This window comes from Mobula birostris, chromosome 2 (genome assembly GCF_030028105.1).
Source record: "Mobula birostris isolate sMobBir1 chromosome 2, sMobBir1.hap1, whole genome shotgun sequence".
Classification (NCBI taxonomy): domain Eukaryota; kingdom Metazoa; phylum Chordata; class Chondrichthyes; order Myliobatiformes; family Myliobatidae; genus Mobula; species Mobula birostris.
The window spans coordinates 75063457-75088021 of NC_092371.1; the positions used below are offsets into that span (position 1 = coordinate 75063457).

The 24565-nt window shown below is 43.2% G+C and overlaps 2 protein-coding genes across 2 annotated transcripts in view; one reads left to right on the forward strand and one right to left on the reverse strand.

The window, feature by feature from the left end:
* cyld2 (cylindromatosis (turban tumor syndrome) 2) overlaps positions 1 to 3276 on the reverse strand; it is a 78868-nt gene extending 75592 nt beyond the window's left edge. The window contains exon 1 of the mRNA XM_072243171.1: positions 3258 to 3276. The gene's annotated coding sequence lies outside the window, so the exon portion shown is untranslated. The remainder of the gene's footprint in view (positions 1 to 3257) is intronic.
* A 14470-nt stretch (positions 3277 to 17746) lies between these two features.
* The window catches only part of LOC140187674 (glutathione hydrolase 7), a 69767-nt gene continuing 62948 nt past the window's right edge, over positions 17747 to 24565 (forward strand). The window contains exons 1-2 of the mRNA XM_072243205.1: positions 17747 to 18035; positions 18124 to 18326. Coding sequence (XP_072099306.1) covers positions 17998 to 18035; positions 18124 to 18326 — 241 coding nt within the window. The 5' untranslated portion in view covers positions 17747 to 17997. The remainder of the gene's footprint in view (positions 18036 to 18123; positions 18327 to 24565) is intronic.

Genomic DNA, 24565 nt, shown 5'->3' on the forward strand with positions numbered 1-24565 from the left:
AATACGCAGTCCTCGTTTATTATCATTTAGAAATGCATGCATGCATTAAGAAATGATACAATGTTCCTCCAGAGTGATATCACAGAAAAACAGGACAAACCAAAGACTAACACTGACAGAATTATAACATATAGTTACAGCAGTGCAAAGCAATACCATAACTTGATAAAGAGCAGACCATGGGCACGGTAAAAACAAGTCTCAAAGTCCCGGTAAATTCTCAAGTCCCCGATAGCAGGCGGCAAAAGGGAGAAACTCCCTGCCATAAACCTCCAGGCACCGACAACTGCCGATGCATTGGAAGCACCCGACCACAGCCGACACTGAGTCCATCCGTCCGAAAACTTCAAGCCTCCGACCAGCCCCTCTGATACAGCCTCCCGAGCGCCATCGACCTCGCACTGGCCACCGAAACAAGCAAAGCCAAGCATTCGGGGCCTTCGCCTCCGCAGATTCCGGACCACCCAGTAGCAGTGGCAGCGAAGCAGGCATTTCAGAAGTTGCTCCAGATGTTCCTCCGTACTCTCACGTCTGTCTCCATCAAATCAGAATTTTACAGGAGAATGTCAGGGCCATAGTCCGTCACCTGAAGTTTAATAGAAGTCGGATAATGCAACAAGACAATAATCCGAAAGACAAGAGTGAATCAATACCAGTATGGTTTAATGGTTCATGTTTCGAAATGGCCAAGTCAAAGTCCTGACCTTAATCCTTCTAGAAATGTTGCAGAAGGACCTGAAGCAAGCAATTCATGCAAGGAGGCCCACTAACATCCCAAAGTTGAAGCAGTTTTGAAAGGAGAAATGGCCAAAATTCCTCCAAGCCGATGTACAGGACTGATCAACAGTTACCGGAAATGTTGGTTGAAGTTATTGCTGTACAAGGGGGTCCACTAATTACTGAAAGCAAAAGTTCACATACTTTTTCCAACAAATACATGTATTATTGGATCATTTTTCTCAATAAATACAAGCATAATTTTTTGTGTGATTTATTTAATTGGGTTCTCTTTATCTAGTTTTAGGACCTACGTGAAGATCTGATCACATTTTAGGTCATATTTATGCAGAAATAGAGAAAATTCTACAGGGTTCACAAACTTTCACTACTGTAAGACTATAGAAGCAAGATAGGACACCTGTTGATTAGTGGCAACAACTTCTCGCTCAACATTAGTAAAATAAAAAGCTGATTGTCAACTTCAGAAACGTAACCTCCAGGAGGTGAACGTGCACCTATCTACAATGGAAGATTGGTGGTGGACAGAGCTAGCAGCTTTAAATTCCTGGCCGTGAACATACTGGACGACCTGTGCTGGGCCCAGCACATGCAGGCAATCACAGGGAAAGCATACCAGCATTTTTTGGAGGTTAAAGAGGTTCCACTTGTTACCAAGTACTCGAACAAACTTCCACAGAAGTACTGTTGAAAGCATCCTGACTGACTGCATCATGTTCTAGCATGGCAATCTGAATGCACAGGAATGTGAGGCTGCAGAGTAATGGCTTCTGTCCAATACATCACTAGGTACCTCCCCACCATCTACAGGAGATACTACCTCAAGAAGGCAAGACCCATCATGAAAGATCCACACCATCCAGACCATGGCACCTTCTTGCAGCTACCATTGAGCAGGAGGTACAGTGAGGCCCCACACCACCAGGTTCAACAACAGCTTTAACCATTTAGTTTTTGAGTCAACCTGCAAAACCCTAATCACTACCACATTATGACCACTTCGATCACTTGAACTAAAATGGACTTTGTGGGTTAGTTTTGATCCAATTGTGTTCTTCCTTATAAAAATTGGAAATAATTTATGTTTTTCTTGTGAATACTGTTTGCATGATGCTGTGTGTCTGTGATGCAGCTGCAAGCAAGTTTTTAATTGCACCTGTGCATGCATGCACTTGTGCAGATGACAATAAGCTCATCTTTGAGAAAGACCAGATTTCATATGGTGATTCTATTAGGTAAAAGCAGAGAGCAACCTCAATTGCAATCCTTTCTGCAGCCTTGTTTTCATTGCTACCATCAGAAAGGAGGAATAGGGGCCTGAACGATTTAGGAATAATTTCATCCCCTCTACCATATGATTTCTGAATGGACATTGAACCCATGAACACAACCGCAATACTTTTTTTAAAATTTCTGTTTTTGCTCTACTTATTTTTACTATTTAATATATATACACATATTGTAATTCAGTTTTAATATTTGTATCGCATTGTACTGCTACCCCAAAGTTAACAAATTTCACAACATATGTCAGTGATATTATACCGGATTCTGATTAAACTAAGAGCACTCTCGTGTGTGCAGTCTCAAACTCAGCTTGTAAGCAACATCTGCTACCAACTTAAACCACAGTGTCTCCACATGATAAAATTCAGAATGATAAAAGATTTTATGCAACATATCTAAATATGTCAATTGCCTTGAGATTGACAGCTGTACTGTATTTATGAAAAAAAACTGACTAAATGGAGGTGTTCTGCAAAGCAGTCCCCAATTGCCTTTGACTTACCCGGTGAAGAGACCACCATACTGTGAATGCATTATTTTAAAGGCAACCAAGTGCAGGTTTCACCTGTGAGAAAGGCTCGTACGGAAGCCTGAAGACACAGTCTCAACAATCAGGAAAAGCTTCTGCAATCCGATTTCTGAATGGACGTTAAACCCATGAACACTATCTCACTGCCTTTTTTATTTCTATTTTTGCACTACTTACTAAACTTTTTTTATATTATGTATAGCATTGTACCGCTGCCGCAAAGACAACAAATCTCACGACGTAAGTCGGCAATATTAACCCTAATTCTGATGCAATGTGAAGGGACGCTGTTACTCCTATCACCACCGGGATGACGGCCTCACTGAGCCCTGGCACCTGCCTATTGACCTACCAAGACCTCGCTTGGCTGGCGGTAGGAGGTGCCCTCCCAGTCACATCACTACCAAAGTACACTGCCCTCGGACGGCTGCGGTGGGGACCCGCCTCTTTACAGACTGTGGATGTGCTGAGAGGGTGTGGAGACCGACGCAAGGCTCCCGAGTCCCGCTACATCCCAACAGGACTCTCCGGACCTGCGGGCTGTTCCCGGGGACGGGGACGGGGACTGAGGCTGGAGTCTCCCCCTACCAAACCCTCGCGGCTCCGGGCCCCGACCACTGTCAGGCCCGGCTCCTGATTCACACACCACTCGACACCGAGGACGCAGGGAAATCCCCTCGGCTGCTATCCCGACTACACTCACCCCATCCCTCCGCGGCGTCCTGCGAGCAACACGCATGCGCCGCTCCTCTGTTCTCGCGAGCTCCAGCTCACGTCAATCATTAGTACCGGGGAGAAAGCCGCCCGTCAATCATTTGCTGCTGCCCCGCTTCCGGATAATGCACAACCGAAATTCTTTTTATGGCGATTGGCAGTCTAACTTAATCTCTTTCAAATGAAAGCTAAATTACCCCAAACGTAATGAAAAACGCTACTGTGAATTAAAGTCACTCCCATAACTTAGTTTGAAATGAAAACTATGAACCGCTAAAGAGTGTAATGAAGCCTGCATTTGATTTCTTTCAAACTTACAAGGTTCACACTTAATAATGGAAAAGAGTAAACAATCGACGCTTCCGACCTGAAGAATGGTCTCGGCCCGAAACGTCGACTGTCTACTGTTTTCCATCGATGCTGCCTGACCTGCTGAGTTCCACCAGTATTTTGTGTGTTTTAATTTGGATTTCCAATATCCGCAGATTTTCTTGTTTGTCACACCGTAATAGGATATACTTAACTTTAATAATGATGACAAAACCTACACAATGCAGAATGATATTTTCCAACAAGATACAACAAATAATTAAGCACAGTATGCCCAATTCTAATTTGTGATAAAGGAATTTCTCCCCTTCTTATTTTATCCCCTTCTCTCATAAACCTAGTAGTTATATAAAGGAGTCTCCCTTATGTCCATTATCCCACAAGTCGTGCCATAGTCCCCTAATTCTTGACCCTACCAGCACCTTAGCTTCTGATTTGCTAAGTGGAAGGTCTATATCCACTGTTGAACTTTTAACAGCTTTCTTAGCTGAGCAATCAACCTGCTCATTCCCCTCAACACCTCCATGTGCAAGGACCCATAAGAAGCAGCAGTATAAAAAACAGTATACCAAATAAGATTTGGTGAACTTCCAACAGTAAATCTGACCTGCTGCTGAAATGACCTGTTTTAAGACTCATCAAAGCTGAAAAGGAGTCTGAATAAATTACAACTTTACATGGACAAATTTCCTCCGCCTGCTGTAAGCCTGAAATAATGGCACCAAAGTTCAAAGTACATTTATTATGAAAGTATGTATACTTTCTACAACTTACAGGCAGCTACAAAACAAAGAAACCCAAATAAACCGATTGCTGTAAAACAAAAGAAAACTGTCAAACAACCAACCTGCAGAGAAAAAAAAGTGCAAACAATAAAAGTAAGCAAATAGCATTCAGGACTGAAGTTCACAAAAGTGAGTCCACACTATGATAGTTGCAGGCCACAGCCACAGTTCAGTTCAGTGCAGAGCTGAGTAAACCTCATGGAGCAATGAGCTGAATATTCTGCTGATAGATGGCTAGTAAGTCATTTCTTTATTGTTACCTGCAATTAAAGCACAAAAACAGCCACACCGACATTCCCAGTTAAACGATCTTTTGATCCATCTGTAAAAATGGTTAACATACCATAACAATTTCCCTCACTATATGACGAACAAACAGACTCACAGGCATAACAGAATTCTTAGACTTTATCAAATTGCGTAACCTAAAATGAACTGAAATCATCGGACAAAAAACAAGGCGAGGTTACCGAGAAAGCTACAGTAGGACATATTGCATAATCCAACAAGCCCATATTCCCAGCGTGATAAGAACCTAGACACCCAAAACTAAAACCACCCTTCTTACGATGTTCCCAACAGTCCTCCAACACACCTTTAACAGGATGATCATTTCTTTGTCCCCTCAAATTAATCCAATATGTTAACATCAACTTCAGCCTCCGCAATTGCAAGGGTAGTTGTCCCATTTCAACTGCTGCTGCTAAGTTAACAAATTTCACATCACATACCAGTGATAATAAACCTGATTCTGACTCAAAAGCTGAAACAGGAGACGAACTTAGCGCATCACAACAGAATCTTTAAGCCTGTGCTTGCATCATATCCAAAAACTCTGAAGCTGGAGATGAAGCTGACCCATAAGTCACACAGCCATAACCAAGAACAAATCTAATTAAAGAAATATAAATGGTGAACAAAGATTTTTGTGCAGTACTCCAAGAATACCCACATAGATACCTTCCATGTCAGTTTATTATCCAGCCACATGCCTAGAAATCTTACCACTGACACCTTAAGAGTTTGATCATGTAATTTCAAATCAGGTGCATGTCTATTAGTCCAATTTGTAAAACACATAACTTGAGTTTTAGCTACTGAAAGCTTATATCCCCATCTATTTGCCCACTGTTTGACTTTTTAATCATTAATTGTATCCTATACACAGTAAAATTGAAATTTCTACCTCTAATCCATAAAACTCCATCATCTGCATATAGAGATTTACCCACCCCAGGACCAATCTCAGAGAAAACAGCATTAATCATAATATTAAATAACAAAAGGCTACAAACACTGCTTTGTAGGGTCCCATTCTCTCACACGTAGAAACCCGAATATACCTTGCCCTCCCTTACCTGCATAGACTGTCTAAAATTAAAAAACTCAGAAGGAAATTATACAACTTCCCCCTCACTCCTAATTTCTGTAGGTTAATCAAAAGTCCTTCCTTCTACAACATATCATACGCCATTTCAATATCAGAATCAGGTTTAATATCACTGGCATATGTCGTGAAATTTGTTGTCTTTGCGGCAACAATGTAATACATAACAAAATAGAAAAAAACTGTGAATTCCAGTATACATATACATAACAGTTACATTAAATAAGTGGTGCAAAAATAGAAATAAGAGCAAGGTAGTGAGGTAGTGTTGGTGTGTTACTGTCATTACAACTTCCTTATTTCCCTGTGCTTTCCTAGTATCATCTTCCGAGTATGAAACTGAATCCAATGTCATCCTACCCTTCCGAAATCCATTCTGATAGAACACTGTATCACCTCTCTTTTCTAAATTATAATTCAAATGCTTTATTACCACACATTCTATAAGTTTACATTAACAATATAGGCCTATAATTAGATGGATCAGACAGGGGTTTCCCGGGTTTCAGAATAGGCACAACTACTGCTATTTTCCATGAGGAAGGAAGATGGCCTAACCCTGCTTTGTTCAGGGTGTCAGATGTGGGAATCCTGGGAGACCTCCAGCCTCCCTGATGGCCACATCTGCGCCAGGTGCACCGAGTTGCAGCTCCTCAGAGACTGTGTTAGGGATCTGGAGCTGCAGCTTGACGACCTACTGCTTATCAGGGAAAGTGAAGAGGTGATAGACAGGAGCTACAGGGCGGTAGTCATCCCTAGGCTATAGGAGTCAGAAAACTGGGTCACTGTCAAGAGAGGGAAGGAAAATGCCCGGATAGTGGAGAGCACACTTGTGGCTGTTCCCCTCAGCAACAAATATCTTGTTCTGGATGCTGTTGAGGGGGATGACCTGACGGGGTCACCCACGGTGACCGGGTCTCTGGCACTGAGCCTGGCGCTGTTGAGCAGGAGAGAAGGAGGGAGAAGAGAAATGCGGTAGTCGTGGGGGATTCCATAGTCAGGGGAACAGACAGGAGATTCAGTGAGCCTGACAGAGATACCCGCATGGTGTGTTGCCTCCCAGGTGCCAGGGTACGGGATGTCTCGGATCGGGTCCTGAATATTCTAAAGGGGGAGGGTGAGCAGCCAGTTGTCTTGGTACATGTTGGTACCAATGACATAGATAGGACAAAGGAGGAGGTCCTGAAGAGAGATTTCCAGGAGTTAGGAAGGAAGGTGAGAAGCAGGACCTCCAGGGTAGTAATCTCGGGATTGCTACCTGTGCCACGTGCTAGCGAGGGCAAGAATAGTCAGACCAGGCAGATGAATGCATGGATGAGAGACTGGTGTAGGGGTCAGGGCTTCAGATTCTTGGGTAATTGGGATCCCTTCTGGGGGAAGTATGACCTGTTCAAAAAGGACAGGTTACACCTGAACCCGAAGGGGACCAATATCCTGGTGGGAAAGTTTAATAGAGCTGTTAGGGAGGGTTTAAACTAATTTGGCAGGGGGATGGGAACTGGAATGATAGAGCAGAGGAAGGGGAAAACAGAAATAAATCTAAGATAGTGAGCAGTAAAGATGTCAGGAAAGACAGGCAGGTGATGGGGCAAATTTGTAGCCATTGGGGTGAGTTGCAGTGCAATAAAGTAGCAGTGAAATCAAAGCAAAAAGTATCAAATACTGGTCTTAAGGTGTTATACTTAAATGCACGCAGCATAAGGAATAACGTGGATGATCTTGTTGTACAGCTACAGATTGGCAAGTATGATATTGTGGCCATCACTGAGACCTGGTTAACGGATGCATGTCTCTGGGAGCTGAACGTCCAAGGATACACGGTGTATCGGAAGGATAGGAAGGTAGGCAGAGGGGGAGGTGTGTCTTTATTGGTAAGAAATGATATTAAATCATTAGAAAGAGGTGATATAGGATCGGAAGGCGCAGAATCTTTATGGGTTGAGCTAAGAAATAGCAGGGGTAAAAGGACCCTGATGGTAGTTATTTATAGGCCTCCAAACAGCTGCAGGGATGTGGACTACAAATAGAAAATGGAAATAGAAAAGGCTTGTCAGAAGGGCAGTGTTATGATCATTGTGGGGGATTTTAACATGCGAGTAGATTGGGAAAATCAGGTCAGCACTGGATCTCAAGAGAGAGAATTTGTAGAATGTCTGTGAGATGGCTTTTTAGAACAGCTTGTTGTTGAGCCCACTAGGGGATCGGCTGTACTAGATTGGGTATTGTGTAATGAACCGGAGGTGATTAGAGAGATTGAGGTGAAGGAACCCTTAGGAGGCAGTGATCATAACATGATTGAGTTCACTGTGAAATTTATAAAAGAGAAGCCGAAATCTGATGTGGAGTAAAGGAAGTTACAGTGGCATGAGAGAGGAGCTGGCCAAAGTTGACTGGAAAGAGACACTGGCGGGAAAGACAGCAGAGCAGCAATGGTTGGATTTTATGCGAGAAATGAGAAATGTGCAAGACAGGTATATTCCAAAAAAGAAGAAATTTTCGAGTGGAAAAAGGATGCAACCATAGTTGACAAGAGAAGTCAAAGCCAAAGTTAAAGCAAAGGAGAGGGCATACAAGGAAGCTAAAATTAGTGGGAAGACAGAGGATTGGGAAGTTTTTAAAACCTTACAAAAGGAAACCAAGAAGGTCATTAAGAGAGAAAAGATTAACTATGAAAGGAAGCTAGCAAATAATATCAAGGAGGATACTAAAAGCTTTTTCAAGTATATAAAGAGTAAAAGACAGGTGAGAGTACATATAGGACCGATAGAAAATGATGCTGGAGTAATTGTAATGGGAGATAAGGAGATGGCAGAGGAACTGAACGAGTATTTTGCATCAGTCTTCACTGAGGAAGACATCAGCAGTATACCGGACATTCAAGGGTGGCAGGGAAGAGAAGCGTGCGCAGTCACAATTACGACAGAGAAAGTACTCAGGAAGCTGAATAGGCTAAAGGTAGATAAATCTCCTGGACCAGATGGAATGCACCCTCGTGTTCTGAAGGAAGTAGCTGTGGAGATTGCGGAGGCATTAGCGATGATCTTTCAAAAGTCGATAGATTCTGGCATGGTTCCGGAAGACTGGAAGATTGCAAATGTCACTCTGCTATTTAAGAAGGGGGCAAGGAAGCAAAAAGGAAATTATAGACCTGTTAGCTTGACATTGGTGGTTGGGAAGTTGTTGGAGTCCATTGTCAAGGATGAGGTTACAGAGTACCTGGAGGCATATGACAAGATAGGCAGAACTCAGCATGGATTCCTTAAAGGAAAATCCTGCCTGACAAACCTATTACAATTTTTTGAGGAAATTACCAGTAGGCTAGACAAGGGAGATGCAGTGTATGTTGTATATTTGGATTTTCAGAAGGCCTTTGACAAGGTGCCACACATGAGGCTGCTTAACAAGATAAGAGCTCATGGAATCACGGGAAAGTTACATACGTGGATAGAGCGTTGGCTGATTGGCAGGAAACAGAGAGTGGGAATAAAGGGATCCTATTCTGGTTGGCTGCCAGTTACCAGTGGTGTTCCGCAGGGATCAGTGTTGGGGCCGCTTCTTTTTACATTGTACATCAATGATTTAGATTATGGAATAGATGGCTTTGTGGCTAAGTTTGCTGACGATACGAAGATAGTTGGAGGGGCCAGTAGTGCTGAGGAAACGGAGAGTCTGCAGAGAGTCTTGGATAGATTGGAAGAATGGGCAGAGAAGTGGCAAATGAAGTACAATGTTGGAAAGTGTATGGTTATGCACTTTGGCAGAAAAAATAAACAGGCAGACTATTATTTAAATGGGGAAAGAATTCAAAGTTCTGAGGTGCAACGGGACTTGGGAGTCCTCGTACAGGATACCCTTAAAGTTAACCTCCAGGTTGAGTCAGTAGTGAAGAAGGCGAATGCAATGTTGGCATTCATTTCTAGAGGAATAGAGTATAGGAGCGGGGATGTGATGTTGAGGCTCTATAAGGGGCTGGTGAGCCCTCACTTGGAGTTCTGTGGGCAGTTTTGGTCTCCTTATTTAAGAAAGGATGTGCTGATGTTGGAGAGGGTACAGAGAAGATTCACTAGAATGATTCCGGGAATGAGAGGGTTAACATATGAGGAACACTTGTCCACTGTTGGACTGTATTCCTTGGAGTTTAGAAGAATGAGTCCCCTCATAGAAATATTTTGAATGTTAAAAGGCATGGACAGAGTGGATGTGGCAAAGTTGTTTCCCATGATGGGGAAGTCTAGTACGAGAGGGCATGACTTAAGGATTGAAGGGCGCCCATTCAGAACAGAAATGCAAAGAAATTTTTTTAGTCAGAGGGTGGTGAGTCTATGGAATTTGTTGCCACGGGCAACAGTGGAGGCCAAGTCATTGGGTGTATTTAAGGCAGAGATTGATAGGTATCTGAGTAGCCAGGGCATCAAGGGTTATGGTGAGAAGGCGGGGGAGTGGGACTAAATAGGAGAATGGATCAGCTCATGATAAAATGGCGGAGCAGACTCGATGGGCCGAATGGCCTACTTCTGCTCCTTTGTCTTATGGTCTTATGGTCTTATGGTCTTCACAACAGTCCCTTGATACAGTAACATATATCATCCTTTCCTGGAGATGTCTGCATTAGTATTAGCCTTCTTAAATTCATACAAAGAAAACTGTACATCAGTCATACTATAACTGTTACAACTGGCTTCCAACACACCAGGGTGTTCACTTGGAACCTTATCCCTACATTGATTAACCACTTCACTTAAATTATCTTGATTGCAACCTAGCCAGTAATTCAACCTTCCCTATTTCAGTAACAATCATTTTACCCTCGTCGATCAATACTGGAAGCAAGAGAAAATCTGCAGATGCTGGAAATCCGAGCAACACATACAAAATGCTGGAGGAGCTCAGCAGGCCAAGCAGCATCTATGGAAAAGAATACAGTCGACGTTTCGGGCCATCTCGATGCTGCCTGACCTGCTGAGTTCCTCCAGCATTTTGTATATGGTGCAATCAATACTGGAATATTATTATCCCTACGAATCGTAAACTTCTCCCAATATGCTTTCTCAAAATTCAGCCAAAATTTCTCTATTGTTTTTCTTAAAAATAAAAGATGTTTTATTTTGTCATAAAGCACCCATGCTTCCCTTGAGAAGGAACTTGCCATTTTCAGGCCCTTTGAACTGGGAGATTGTGCCTAGCCATAAAAGCATTGCGGGAGTGGGCGAGAGTTTTAAGCCAGAGGTGAGCAGCAAATAACCTGCTGGAAGAATTAAATGGGTCGAGCAGCATCTGTGGAGGGATAAAGAACTGTCAACACATCAGCACTGGTGCATGGTCTCGACCCGAAACATCAACAATTCCGTTCCTCACACCAATACCCCTCAACATCCCCCCAGCAGACTGTTGTTCAGTTTCCATTTGAGGCTTCATGTTCCTCCTTCCTACAAGTGAATCAGAATTAGAATCATGTTTAATATTATTGGCACATGTTGTGAAATTTGTTATCTTTGCAGAAGCAGTGCATTGCAATACATAATAAGAGAAAAAGAACTGTGAATTACATTTAGTATTTATATTAAACAGTTACATCAAATAAGTAGTGCAAAAGGAGATTAAAAATAGTGATGTAGTGTTCGTGGGTTCATTGTCCATTCAGAAATCAGATGGCAGAGGGGAAGAAGCCGTTCCTAAATCACTGAGTGTTTGTCTTCAGGCTTCTGTACCTCCTTCCTGATGGCAGCAATGAGAAGAGGGCATGTCCTGGGTGATGACGGTCCTTAATGATGGATGCTGCCTTTTTGAGGCATTGAAAATAACAATGGTGTCTTATATTGGATAATTGCCTCAACATCCAATCCATGCTAGCATTGATGCTCCAAAGTTTTTTTTATTTTAGTAAACCCCCTCCCCCCAACATTACTATCTGGCTGCTGTTCTAGACCCCTCGTAGGGTATTCTTCTTCATAAGTCCATCACCCCTACTGAGTCATTGGCCACCAACAGCAGTTCACCAGAGTCCTCTGTCCAGGGCGAGTTTTCCCAGCTGTAGCCTATCTCTTTGGTGTATCTTTTCTCTCCAAGGCATGAGGTCTTTGCAGCTTCTGTTGGCGTTTCTGTAGCTCTGGATTTTTATGGGATAGGGTTGCTCACCCCAAGACCAACCCTTCTCCTTTCACAGCCGGGCTTGGTACCACTCATTGCAGAGTTATATTGGAACAGCAGGTTTATTTGCAGGTGCAAGGAAGTCTTACTGTATTGATAAATAAAGGGTTTACATGAGACGGTGCCTGGGGTATTGTGCACAGTTTTGGTCCCTTCACCGAAGATAGGATGTACTTGGATGATGGCGAGGTACTTGGATAGGATGGTGATGAGGAGGCATACAGGAGTTAGGTAGATCAGCTGATTAACTGGTGTTGCAACAACCTTGCATTCAACGTCCTTTAACATCTGTCGGACGATGCTGAGGATGTTCTACGAGTCTGTGGTGGCCAGTGCGATCATGTTTGTTGTTGTGTGCTGGGGCAGCAGGCTGAGGGTAGCAGACACCAACAGAATCAACAAACTCATTCGTAAGGCCAGTGATGTTGTGGGGATGGAACTGGACTCTCTGACTGTGGTGTCTGAGAAGAGGATGCTGTCCAAGTTGCATGCCAGCTTAGACAATGTCTCCCATCCACTACATAATGTACTGGTTGGGCACAGGAGTACATTCAGCCAGAGACTCATTCCACTGAGATGCAACACAGAGCATCATAGGAAGTCATTCCTGCCTGTGGCCATCAAACTTTACAACTCCTCCCTTGGAGGGTCAGACACCCTGAGCCAATAGGCTGGTCCTGGACTTATTTCCATCTGGCATAATTTACATATTATTATTTAATTATTTATGGTTTTATATTCCTATTTTTATACTCTATTCTTCGTTGGTGCAACTGTAACGAAACCCAATTTCCCTCGGGATCAATGAAGTATGTCTATCTATCTATCTACCTACCTATCAGTAAGACCAAGGAATTGATTGTGGACCTCAGGAAGGAGAAGTTGAAGGAGCACACACCATTGTGGAGTTAGATAGGTAGAAAGTTTCAAGTTCCTGTGTCAATACCTCTGAAGATCTATTCTGGGTCCAACATATTAAAGCATCTTCTTCCCCTTTGCCATCAGATTTCTGAACAGACAATGAACCAACCCGTGAACACTCACTATTTTGCTCTCTATTTGCACGACTTATTTAACTTAATTTTATATGATAAAAAGGAAGCATCCATCATTAAGGACCCCCAATCACCCTCAATGTGTGTGTGTGTGTGTGTGTGTGTGTGTGTGTGTGTGTGTGTGTGTGTGTGTGGTCAGTGGGTAGAGTTCAAAGTAGATTTCATTATCAAAGTACACCATATACAACCTGAGATTCATTTTCCTGCGGGCATACCCAGCAAATCTATAGAATAGTAACAATAACAGGATCAGTGAAAGATTAACCAGAGTGTAGAAGATGACAAACTGTGCAAATGGAAATATAAATAAATAGCAATAAATAATGAGAACGTGAGATAAAGAGTCCCTAAAGTGAGATCATTGGCTATGGGAACATCTCGATGCATGGCCAAGTGAACCTGGTGGTGCAAGTCCTGAGGCACCTGTACCTTCTAATGGCAGCAGCGAGAAAAGCCTGGGTGGTGGAGATCTTTGGTGATGGATGCTACTTTCTTACTTCAGCATTTCATGTAGATGTGCTCAATGGTTGGGAGGGTTTTACCCGTGACGTACTGGGCTGAATCCACTACCTTTTGTAGGATTTTCTGTTCAAAGACATTGGTGATGTAACCAGTCAATATACTCTCCACCACACATCTATAGAAGTTTGTCAAAGTTTTAGGTGTCATGCCAAACCTCTGCAGATTCTTAAGGAAGTAGAGATGTTTGAGTGCTTTCTTCACAATTGTATTTACATGCTGGGTCCAGGACCAGTCCTCTGAAATAGTAACACCAAGGAATTTAATGTTGCTAATCCTCTCCACCTCTGATGAGGACTGGCTTGTGGACCTTTGGTCCCCTTCCCCTGAAGTCTACAATCAGGTCCTTGGTCTTACTGACATTGACTGAGATGTTGTTGTTATGACACCACTCAGCCAAAATTTCAGTCTCACAACAGTGGTGTCATCAGCAAACTTGAATATGGTATCAGAACCATGCTTAGCCACACAGTCATTGATATAAAGCGAGTAGAGCAAGGGGCTAAACACACAGTCCTCTGGTGCACCTGTGCTGATGGAGATCATGGAGGAGATGTTGTTGCCAGTCCGAACTGACGGGGGTCTACAAGTGAAGAAATCCAGGATCCAATTGCATAAGGAGGTATTGAGGCCAAGGTCTCAGAGTTTATTGATTAGTTTTAAAGGATTATGGTATTGAATGCTGAGTTGTAATCGATAAAGAGCATCTGATGTATGCATCTTAGCTGTCCAGATGTTCCAGGGTTGAGTGAAGAGCCAGTGAGATGGCATCTACTATGGACCTGTTACTCGGCAGGCAAATTGGAGCAGATCCAAGTTGCTTCTCAGGCAGGAACTGCTATGTTTCATCACCAGCCTCTCAAAACTGTGGATGTAAGTGTAACTTGGCAATAGTCATTGAGGCGGGTCACCAGTCTTCATGGGGACTGGTATGATTGAAGCTCGCTTGAAGCAGGTGGGTACCACACACTTCTGAAGTGAGAGGTTAAAGATCTCAGTGAACACAGCAGCCAGTTGGTCAGCAAAGGTCTTTAGTACATATCTAGGTACTCATTTGTTCCAGGTGCTTTCCTTGGATTCACCTTCCTGAAGGCAGCCTGCATGTTAGCTTCGGAGACTGAGATCAAAGGATCTTCGGGAGACGTGGAGGTTCACGATGGTTCCTCCATATTCTGCCGGTCAATGTGAGCATAGAAGGCATTGAGCTCACTTAGAAGTGAAGCTCTCTGTCTCCCATGTTGCTTAATTTAACTTTGTAGGAGGTGATAGCATTCAAACCCTGGCACAACTGTCGAGCATCCCATGTTGATGGGTGTATGTGAAGAGACAGAATCAGGACGCTGTCTGCATTTGACTTGGACCTTTCTACTGCTTGAGAGGGAGATCACGCTGTCATGGTTTTATGGTAACTGCTTTGCAAGATCTCCTCTCCCCACCCCCAAATAAAAATAATTCACACACAGACATCTTCCACTTGAAACTGGAATGGAAGTGAGCCTACAACGAGTGCTGTCACAGGAAACAGGCATCCATCATCTTGGATCCCCACCATCCAGTCCAAGCTCTCTTCTTGGTGCTGCCATCATGAAGCAGGTACAGGAGACTTAGGACCCACGCCACTAGTATCTGGACCCTACAACTATCAGGCCTTTGAACCAGAGGGAATAATTTCACTCAACTTCACTCAGCCCAACACCGAAATGTTCCCACAACCCATGTACTCTTCATCTCATGTTCTTGATAATAATTGCCTATTTATTTATCAATAGTATTTTGGTTGGGGTTTTTTTGTTCATTATTCACAGTTCACTGTCTTTTGCACATTCGTTGTGTTGTCCATCTTGTGTGTGAACTTTCATTGATTTTATTGTGCTCCTTTGTATTTACTATGAATGCCCACAAAGAAACAAACCTTGGTATTTTTGGTAATATATACCGTATGACCCGGCTGGTGACGTAGTGGCATCAGTGCCGGACTTTGGGACGAAAGGTCCCGAGTTCGAATCCAGCCATCTCCCCTGCACGCTTTCCATTCGTGCTGGGTTACGAGCTGGTGATCTCTTTGGAAACTCACCCGGCTGAAGGCAATGGCAAACCACCGCTGTAACTTGCCTCAGACGTGGTTCCCCACTATGTCAGAGAAGTGTGGAGGGAAATCATCCACTATCCGGAGAAACTCTGGATGTGACATACCTTTCCTGTATACAGTATGTACTTTGATAATAAATTTACTTTGAACTTTGAACCCTGAGCGACAGGTCCAATATCTAAATGGCCTCTTCTTTTCATGTCATGCTTGTGCTTCTCTAACTAAGGGTCATAAGAGAAGTGGTTTATTGATTCCAATTTAGTCAATAGTTCAATAGTTTCATTTAATATCAGAGAAATGTATGCAATATACATCCTGAAATTCTTTTTCTTTGCAGACATCCATGAAAACAGACGAGTGCCCCAAAGAATGAATGACAGTTAAATTGTTAGAACCCTGAAGCCCCCACTTCTCCCCCCATGCACAAACAGCTGCAAAGCAATGACCCTCCCCCACCCCCTTCTGCAAAAATGCATCAGCACCCTCCACCCCCCAAGCGTACAATAGCAAGGCTCCCAAGAAAGACCATGATCTACACTACAACAAAATCTAATTGTTCACCCGACAATTTGATATGCCACGGGCTTGCTCTCTCTCCCTAATAAAGGGAAAAAGAGGTGTCCTTTTTAACAGTCATGGGGTTATAGCATTATAAAGAATGAAAACAGACCCCACAGGCCCAACTCATCCATGCTGACCAAATTGCCGAACTGAGTTACACAGACAAAGTACTGAAGGAACTCAGCAGGTCAGGCAGCATCTATGGAGGGAAATAAGTTGCTGATGTTTTGGTCTGAGACTCATCGTCTTCTTTCCCAGTTCTGATGAAAAGTCTCAGCCCGAAATGTTGACAGTTTATTCCTCTCCACAGATGCTGCCTGACCTGCTGAGTTCCTCCAGCATTTTGTGCGTGTTGCCCCAGATTTCCAATATCTGCAGAATCTCTTGCGCCTAGCTGAGTTAGACCCATTTGGCCCCTATCTGTCTGAACAATCTCTATCCATGCACTTGTCTGAATGTATTTTAAATATCATAATTGTACCTGCCTCTACCACTTCCAACAGGATCCTCCATATACCCACCACCCTTTTAAATATTTCCCCTCACAGTTTCAAATCTGTGCTCCCTAGTTTCAGATTCCCCTTCCCTGGCTGTTCACCTTATTGTGTTGTCCTTCATTTGTTGCTGGACTGAGTTCAGGAGCCACAAGGTAATATTGAGGCTCTATAAAACTCTGGTTAGTCCATGCTTTGGAATATTGTGTTCAGTTCTGGTCATCTCATTACAGGAAGGATGTGGAAGCTTTAGAGAGGGTGCAGAGGAAATGTACCAGGATGCTGCCTGGATGAAAGGGCATAAGGATAGGTTAAGCAAGTTGAAAGAAGGAGGATGAGATAAGACTTGATTGAGGTGTACAACATGATAAGAGGCATGGATAGAATGGAGAGCCGGAGACTTTTTCCCCAAGGTGGAAATGGCTAATATGAGGAGTGCTCCCGGCGGGTTTGGATGTACAGTGCCCCGTCTTTGTCTGTACAGCGGTCGGCTTATTAATGCTGCAGTCAAGATGTTAAACGCACGGGAAACAATGAAACAAAGACAGTCGTTCCATACAAGTCAGGGAGGTATCAATGAATCAGCAGCTTCCACCCGGAACAGCGTCTGAAGTGACCGACCTATCTCTCACCTCGATGTTCGTGGTACTGCACTGCAGTACAGTACTGGCACCAAAAATCACCGTCACCACAAACACTTCACCGCCCTTCTTACCTGTCAGCAAAGCAAATATATAGCGACATGCAAAAGATAATTACCCTGCGGCATAATGCCCAGATACGCCTGAATTCTGCAATATCTGTAGGACGCACAGAGGCATTAAAGCGCAAAACAACACCCACCCCATAATGTGAGCGCTCTTTGAAAAACACACATGGTGACAATAACACCGCGGCACAAATGAATATATTTACATAATTATGGAAATAGAGGCAGATGCATTAATATACACGCTATATGTAAATACAATTTTGGACGTATTAGAATACAGGCATTGTCTATATTATCTGCGCACAGTATTTATGGATCAGTGTCCTATGTGCTAAAATCTGAGCTCGTCAGCTGATCAATATCGTTTTTTTCAACCTCCCTGTCCCTTTCTCCCCCTCTTCTGTACACTTTCACTTCCCCTCCGCTCTTCTCTCATTCTCTCTCTCCCCTCCTCCCTCTCTCATTCTCCTTCTCTCATTCTCCCTCTCTCATTCTCTCTCTCTTTCTCCCTCTCTCATTTTCTCTCTCTCAATCTTCCTCTCTCTCACACACACAAATACACGCCCGTTTGAAACCAAATACTTTGCTTCAGCTTTGCACCTGCGGTGCGAGCCGGCTTCCTCGATTCACATTCCATTGACGGAGGGGGAATGGCTACGGTGCATAGCTGCGGGCGCCGAGTGACCGAGTGAGTGAATTGAGTGGGGTGGGGGTCGTAGCAGCGCGACTCGGAGGTACTGTCGCGAAATACATGCTCATTGAGCGTATCTTTACAGTGAGGCAAACGGAAAGGAGAAGAGAGACGCGATGGCTGAAGAGGAGGCCGGCCAGGAGACGAACCTCGGGGCCTACTCGCCGGTGGATTACATGAGCATCACCAGCTTTCCACGGCTGCCCGAGGACGACGCGGGCTCCACTGAGAATGTTCTGCGCTACCGCAAAGAGGACGATTCATCCCTTTGTGATCCGGATACAACAGGTTGGTTATGACACAGATAGATCTAAATTCCTTAGAGATATATAATTTTATAAAGATGGTAAAATTACATTTTCCCCTATGTACGAGGAGTTCTGGATGTAAAGGGAGGGCTATCATATTTTAAGATAATGCAATCACGACTACGGTGGTTTCAGCACTTGACCTACGCATTAAACCAGAGGACTGATTCCTGTTTTCCTTCCCTACGTATTGATACCAGTTTAAGCTGGGTAGTAATTAGCCGTTGCTACCACACACGGGAAGTTAGTGTGCAATGCCAGCAAATAGATCAGGGGAACTAGAAGGACGCACGCCATGCTGGCGGAACTCAGCTGGTCAAATAAGCATGTTTGGAGGGAAACGTATAGCTGACTTTTCGGGTCGGGACTATGTTCCCTTCTCGCTGCTGCCATCATCCAGCAGGTGGTACAGGAGCCTTAAGTCCAGCACCACCGGGTTCAGGACAGTTATTACCCTTCAACCATCAGGCTCCTGAACCAGCGTGGACACCACAGCACTGAATTGACTCCACAACATATGGACTCACTTTCAAGGACTCTACAACTCATGTTCCCAATTTGTTTTATTATTTATTGGTGTTTTGAATTTGCAGCTTCTTTTGCACATTGGTTGTTTGTCTGAATTTCTTTGTGGTGTAGTTTCATTCATTCTGTTGTATTTCTTTGTTCTACTGTGAATCCCGGCAAGAAATTGAATCTCAAGATGGAATATGGTGGCATATAGGCACTTTGACAATAAATCTACTTTGAACCCTTCATTTGGACATTTGTGTGTGCTTCCAGACTCCAGCATCTGCAGTCTCCTGTTGTCTCCAGAACATTGGGCTTTCTGACAGATGCCTCTTGTTGCCTGACATTAATGTAATGTTTGCTCCAATACTGAGAATTCAGGTGAACCTGGTGTCCTGTGTACATGTTTAATCTCTTGAAGACAAGCTAACGTTGGCTCTGCCTCATTTACTTTTTGTCCTGACCACTTAACTTTAGAAACCCAAGTTTGTTTAGACCTTCACCATTCCCTACTTTTTACTGTTTGAGTTAAAAACCCGTGCGTTATGTGCGCTACTGGTTCAGAGAAACATTATCTCGCTTCTGTATACATTATATACATGAATATAGTTAACTAAAAATAAACATGACTCAGATTCAGAATCAGAACCAGGTTTAATATCACTGGCATATGTCGTGGAATTTGTTGTTTTGTGGCACCACCAGTACATTACATCACATTATCAGAAACTATAAATTAAGATGAGAAATATTATTGATTGATTGATTTGTTCCTTGATTTTGTTATAGCTGGGGGTGGTAGTGGGGATAAGCTCCCACTAACCTATTAAATGCTCCCAATGATCAGTGTCTCAAGTAGCCTCTGACAACCAAGTCCAGCTCCTGACTGTCATGTGTGGCTTAGCTACTAAGCCCAGCAGAACCGTTTCTGTTGACAGGAGAAAGGGGCACCTTAAAGCCAATCGTTTTGGGCAGATGGGGCTTGTCAGACAGTGGTTGGCAGCTCATCCAGGAGAGGAAAACTCTTATCTCAAATCTCCACTACCTTGCAGCTATACCCAAATCATGGGGAAGGCTTCGGGAGTAAACCCCAAGGAGAAATCTGGTGTCCCTTAGGCAGTCCCTCATTAAGTTCAACGCTGACTGGCAACTCCTGCGATGCCACTGGTGCCAAATTGTATCGGTCTCTGCAGTTCATTTGGATTCATCAGCTGTGTGCAGAGGGGGACATGGGCAACAGCTTGCTCTCCATATCTGCCTTGGCTTCTGTATCACATAGACAGCTGCTGAAGCAACATCCGTGGTTGACCGTGGTGGGCAGGTCCTGGCGGATTTGAAGTTGGTGAATGTCATGCCACTGTTCAAAAAAGGATGTAGGCAAAAGGCAGGTAACTATAGGCCAGTTAGTTTAACATCTGTAGTTAGGAAAATGCTTGAAGCTGTCATTAAAGAAGAAATAGCGAGGCATCTGTAAAGAAATTGGATCCACCAGGCAGATGCAGCATGGATTCAGCAAAGGCAGGTCCTGTTTAACAAACTTCCTGGAATTCTTTGAAGATATAACGAGCGCAGTGGATAGAAGCGAACAGATAGATATTATTTACTTGGATATCCGAAAGGCATTCGATAAAGTGCCGCATGAAAGACTTATCCATAAGATAAGGATGCATAGAGTTGGGGGTGATGTATCAGCATGGATAAAGTATTGGTTAACTAATAGAAAGCAGAGAGTTGGGATACATGGGTGTTACTCTGGTTGGCAATCAGTGGTGAGCAGTGTGCTGCAGGGGTCGGTGCTGGGCCCGCAACTGTTCACGATATACGTTAATGATCTAGAAGAGGGGACTGAGTGTAATGTAAGCAACACACATCAAAGTTGCTGGTGAACCAGCAGGCCAGGCAGCATCTCTAGGAAGAGGTACAGTCGACGTTTTGGGCCGAGACCCTTCGTCAAGCCCGAAACGTCAACTGTACCTCTTCCTAGAGATGCTGCCTGGCCTGCTGCGTTCACCAGCAACTTTGTGTGTTGCTTGAATCTCCAGCAACTGCAGAATTCCTCGTGTTTATGAGTGTAATGTATCTAAATTTGCTGATGATATTAAATTGAGTGGAAAAGCAAATTGTGCGGAAGATACAGAGAGTCTGCAGAGAGATAGAGATAGGTTAAGTAGGTGGGAAGGGGTCTCACAATGTTGGTAAATGCGAGATCATCCAGTTTGGAAGGAAAAATAAGGGAGTAGATTATTATTTAAATGGGAAAAACTTGCAGCATGCTGCTGTGCAGAGGGACTTGGGAGTGCTTGTGCATGAATCGCAAAAGGTTGGTTTGCAGGTGCAACAGGCTATCAAGAAACCAAATGGAATGTTGGCCTTCATTGCTAGAGGAATTGAATTTAAGAGCAGGGAGGTTATGCTGCAACTGTACAGGGTACTGGTGAGGCTGCACCTGAAGTTCTGGTCTCCTTACTTGAGGAAGGATATACTGGCTTTGGAGGCGGTGCAGTGGAGGTTCACCAGGTTGATTCCAGAGATGAGAGGGATTAGACTATAAGAATAGATTGGATAGCCTGGGACTGTACTCGCTGGAATTCAGATGAGAGGAGATCTTATAGAAACATATAAAATTATAAAAGGGATAGATAAGATAGAGGCAGGAAAGTTGTTTCCACTGGTAGGTAAGACTAGAACTAGGGACATGGCCTCAAGATTCGGGGAAGTAGATTTAGGTCGGAAATGAGGAGGAACTGTTTTTCCCAGAGAGTAGTGAATCTGTGGAATTCTCTGCCCAATGAAGCAGTGGAGGCTACCTCAGTAAATATATTTATGACAAGGTTGGATGGATTTTTGTATAGTAGGGGAATTAAGGGTTATGGGGAAATGGCAGGTAGGTGGAGATGAGTCCATGGCCAGATCAGCCATGATCTTATTGAATGGCGGAGCAGGCTCGGCAGGTCAGGTGCCTACTCCTGCTCCTATTTCTTATGTTCTTATGTTCTTATCTTCTTATATTATTATCATCACACAGACAAAATGCTGGAGGAACTCAGCAGGTCGGGCAGCATCAATGAAAAGGAATGAACAATTGATGTTTCAGTCCTGATGAAGGATCTCAGCCTGAAACAGCAATGGTTTGTCCCTCTGCATAGATGCTGCCAGACCTGCTGAGCTCCTCCAGGATTGTCTGGGTGTGTTGCTCTGGATTTCCAGTATCTGTAGAATCTCTTGTGTTTATTGATTGGCCCAGAGTGCTGTGGGGAGAACAGTATTTGTGGTGTAGGATGCTCGAAGTAGGGAGAATGTTTAAAAAAAATGTTTGGTGATAATGGAAAGATGTTGCAGGGTGTTGGATGCTGAGAATAAAGGGAGCCCTACCCCGAGGTTCTGGTGGAGGGGGGTGGGAGGAAGGTGGAGGAATAAGAACAGACATTTGGGAAGTGGAATGAATGAGGTGGAGGACGATCCTCGAACGAAAAGTGAGAGACTGATGTGGGGCTTATTATTGCCAGAATAGACTCAGATGACTCAAAGAAACTGGGAGAACAGTGGGATGTTCTTAATAAAATTAAATTATTAGAATTTATTCATTTATTTAGAGATACAGTAACAGGCCCTTCCAGCTCAATGAGCCCACACCTCCCAATTACACCCATGAGAGCAATTAATCAATTAACCTGTAAGTCGTTAGAATGTGGGAGGAATGTAATTTGACCTTTTCCAAACTTAATTTATTTCTTTGTAATATTGGTTGAGAGGAACGGAGTCGTCGACACTAAGGTTTCCTTTTTTTTTAAACGATGTTACATAACAGCCCATGTCCTTTTTTTAAATTTAGTTGATTAATACTGTTTAGATTAGTTTTTTTTGTGGGGTTATAGTTTTATTTTTTTTTCCTTTTTCATGATTTTTTTTTAGATATTTTTCTTTGTTCTATATTGTTCATCTGTATCCTATATGATTGGGAATTTTATCATTTAAATGTCAACTGGCTTTATAATTAACTATGCCAACTATAACAATGTATTCCCAATAACTTTGTACCATTACTATGTTATGTTTATTATTACAAAACTAATAAAAAGATTGAAAAAGAAAAAAGGAATGTGGGAGGAAAACAGAGCATCCGGAGGAATCCCATCCAGTCCCAGGGAGAATGTATTTTTCAAAAGTCAGTGAAGAATAGTGAAATTTCTGAGGTCTGGAAATGGGTTAACGTTGTCCCAGTACATAAGAAGGGTGACTGCACTGACCCTGTTAACTGTAGACCAGTAAGCTTAATGTGTGTTGTATTGATGGAAATATTAATAAGGAATGAGATGGAAAAGGAGCTGATAAGAACAGGCATGTTATCAGAAAGCCAGCATGAGTTCAGAAAGAGGAAATCATGTTTTAATAATAAGCTGGAGTTCTCAGAAGAGGCAACTAAAATTTATGATAACAATAGAGTGGTTGACATCATTTACTTGGACTTTCAGAAGGTTTTTGACAAGGTGCCCTGGATGAGGTTAATAATCAAATTACAGGATGTAGGGATTCAGGGTAAGGTGTGAAAATGGGTGCAGAATTGGCTCAAAAACAGAAAATAAAGAGTTATGCTGAGAGGGTCATTTCACACATAGAAATTGTTAAAAGTGGGGTTCCGCAGGGATTGGTTTTAGGGCCGTTGCTGGTATTTACATTAATGATTTGGATAAGCACATAACAAATAAACTTGTAAAGTTTGCAGATGACATAAAATTAGGGGGTTGGTTGATAACATTCAGACAGCAGAATCAATACAGTTAAATCTCTAAAAAATCCAGGTGTGGGCAGATAAATGGCAGATGAAATTTAATGTAATTAAATGTAAAATATTACATATAGGAAGAAGAAATATTAGATATAAATATACAATGGGGGGGGGTGGTTCTTGAGTTAGAACGTGCACTGCATGAGAAGGATTTGGGGATCCTGGAAGAATCATCACTATCAACTTCTGGGCAATGCATAGAAGCGATTAGGAAGGTTAATTAGAATGTTGGGCTATATAATGTGCTCAGTGGAGTTCAAGTCTAGAGATGTTCTCCTTAAGCTGTATAATGTGCTTATGAGGCCACACTTTGAGTACTGTGTACAATTTTGGTCTCCATATTTTGTGAGAGATGTGAAGGCAACGGAGAGTTCGGAAAAGGGTGACAAGACTCATTCCAGGTCTGTAGGATTGGAGCTATGAAGAAAGATTAAAAGAATTAAATCTTTTTCACCTAAGTAAACATAAAATGAGAGGAAACATTATAGAAATGTTCAAAGCAACACTCACAGCACGCCGGAGGAACTCAGCAGGTCGGGCAGCATCAGTGGAAACGATGAGTCGACGTTTCGGGCCGGAACCCTTCGTCAGGACTGAAGAAAGAAGGAGGGGGAAGGATTTGAAGAATACCTGTAGGTTCAGTTGAAAGACCAGTAATTTGAAAGACAAAGGGGTGGGGAAGGGAAGCAGGGACATCATAGGCAGGAAAACAATGGGTAGTAGAAGAAGGAGGCAGAACCATGAGGGAGGTGATAGGCAGCTGGGGGAGGGGGCAGAGTGACATAGGGATGGGGGAAGGCGGGGGGGAGGGAATTACCGGAAGTTGGAGAATACTATGTTCATACCAAGGGGCTGGAGAATACCACCCTCTGGATCCAGCACATTATCCTTAGCAACTTCCGCCACCTTCAACAGGACCCCAC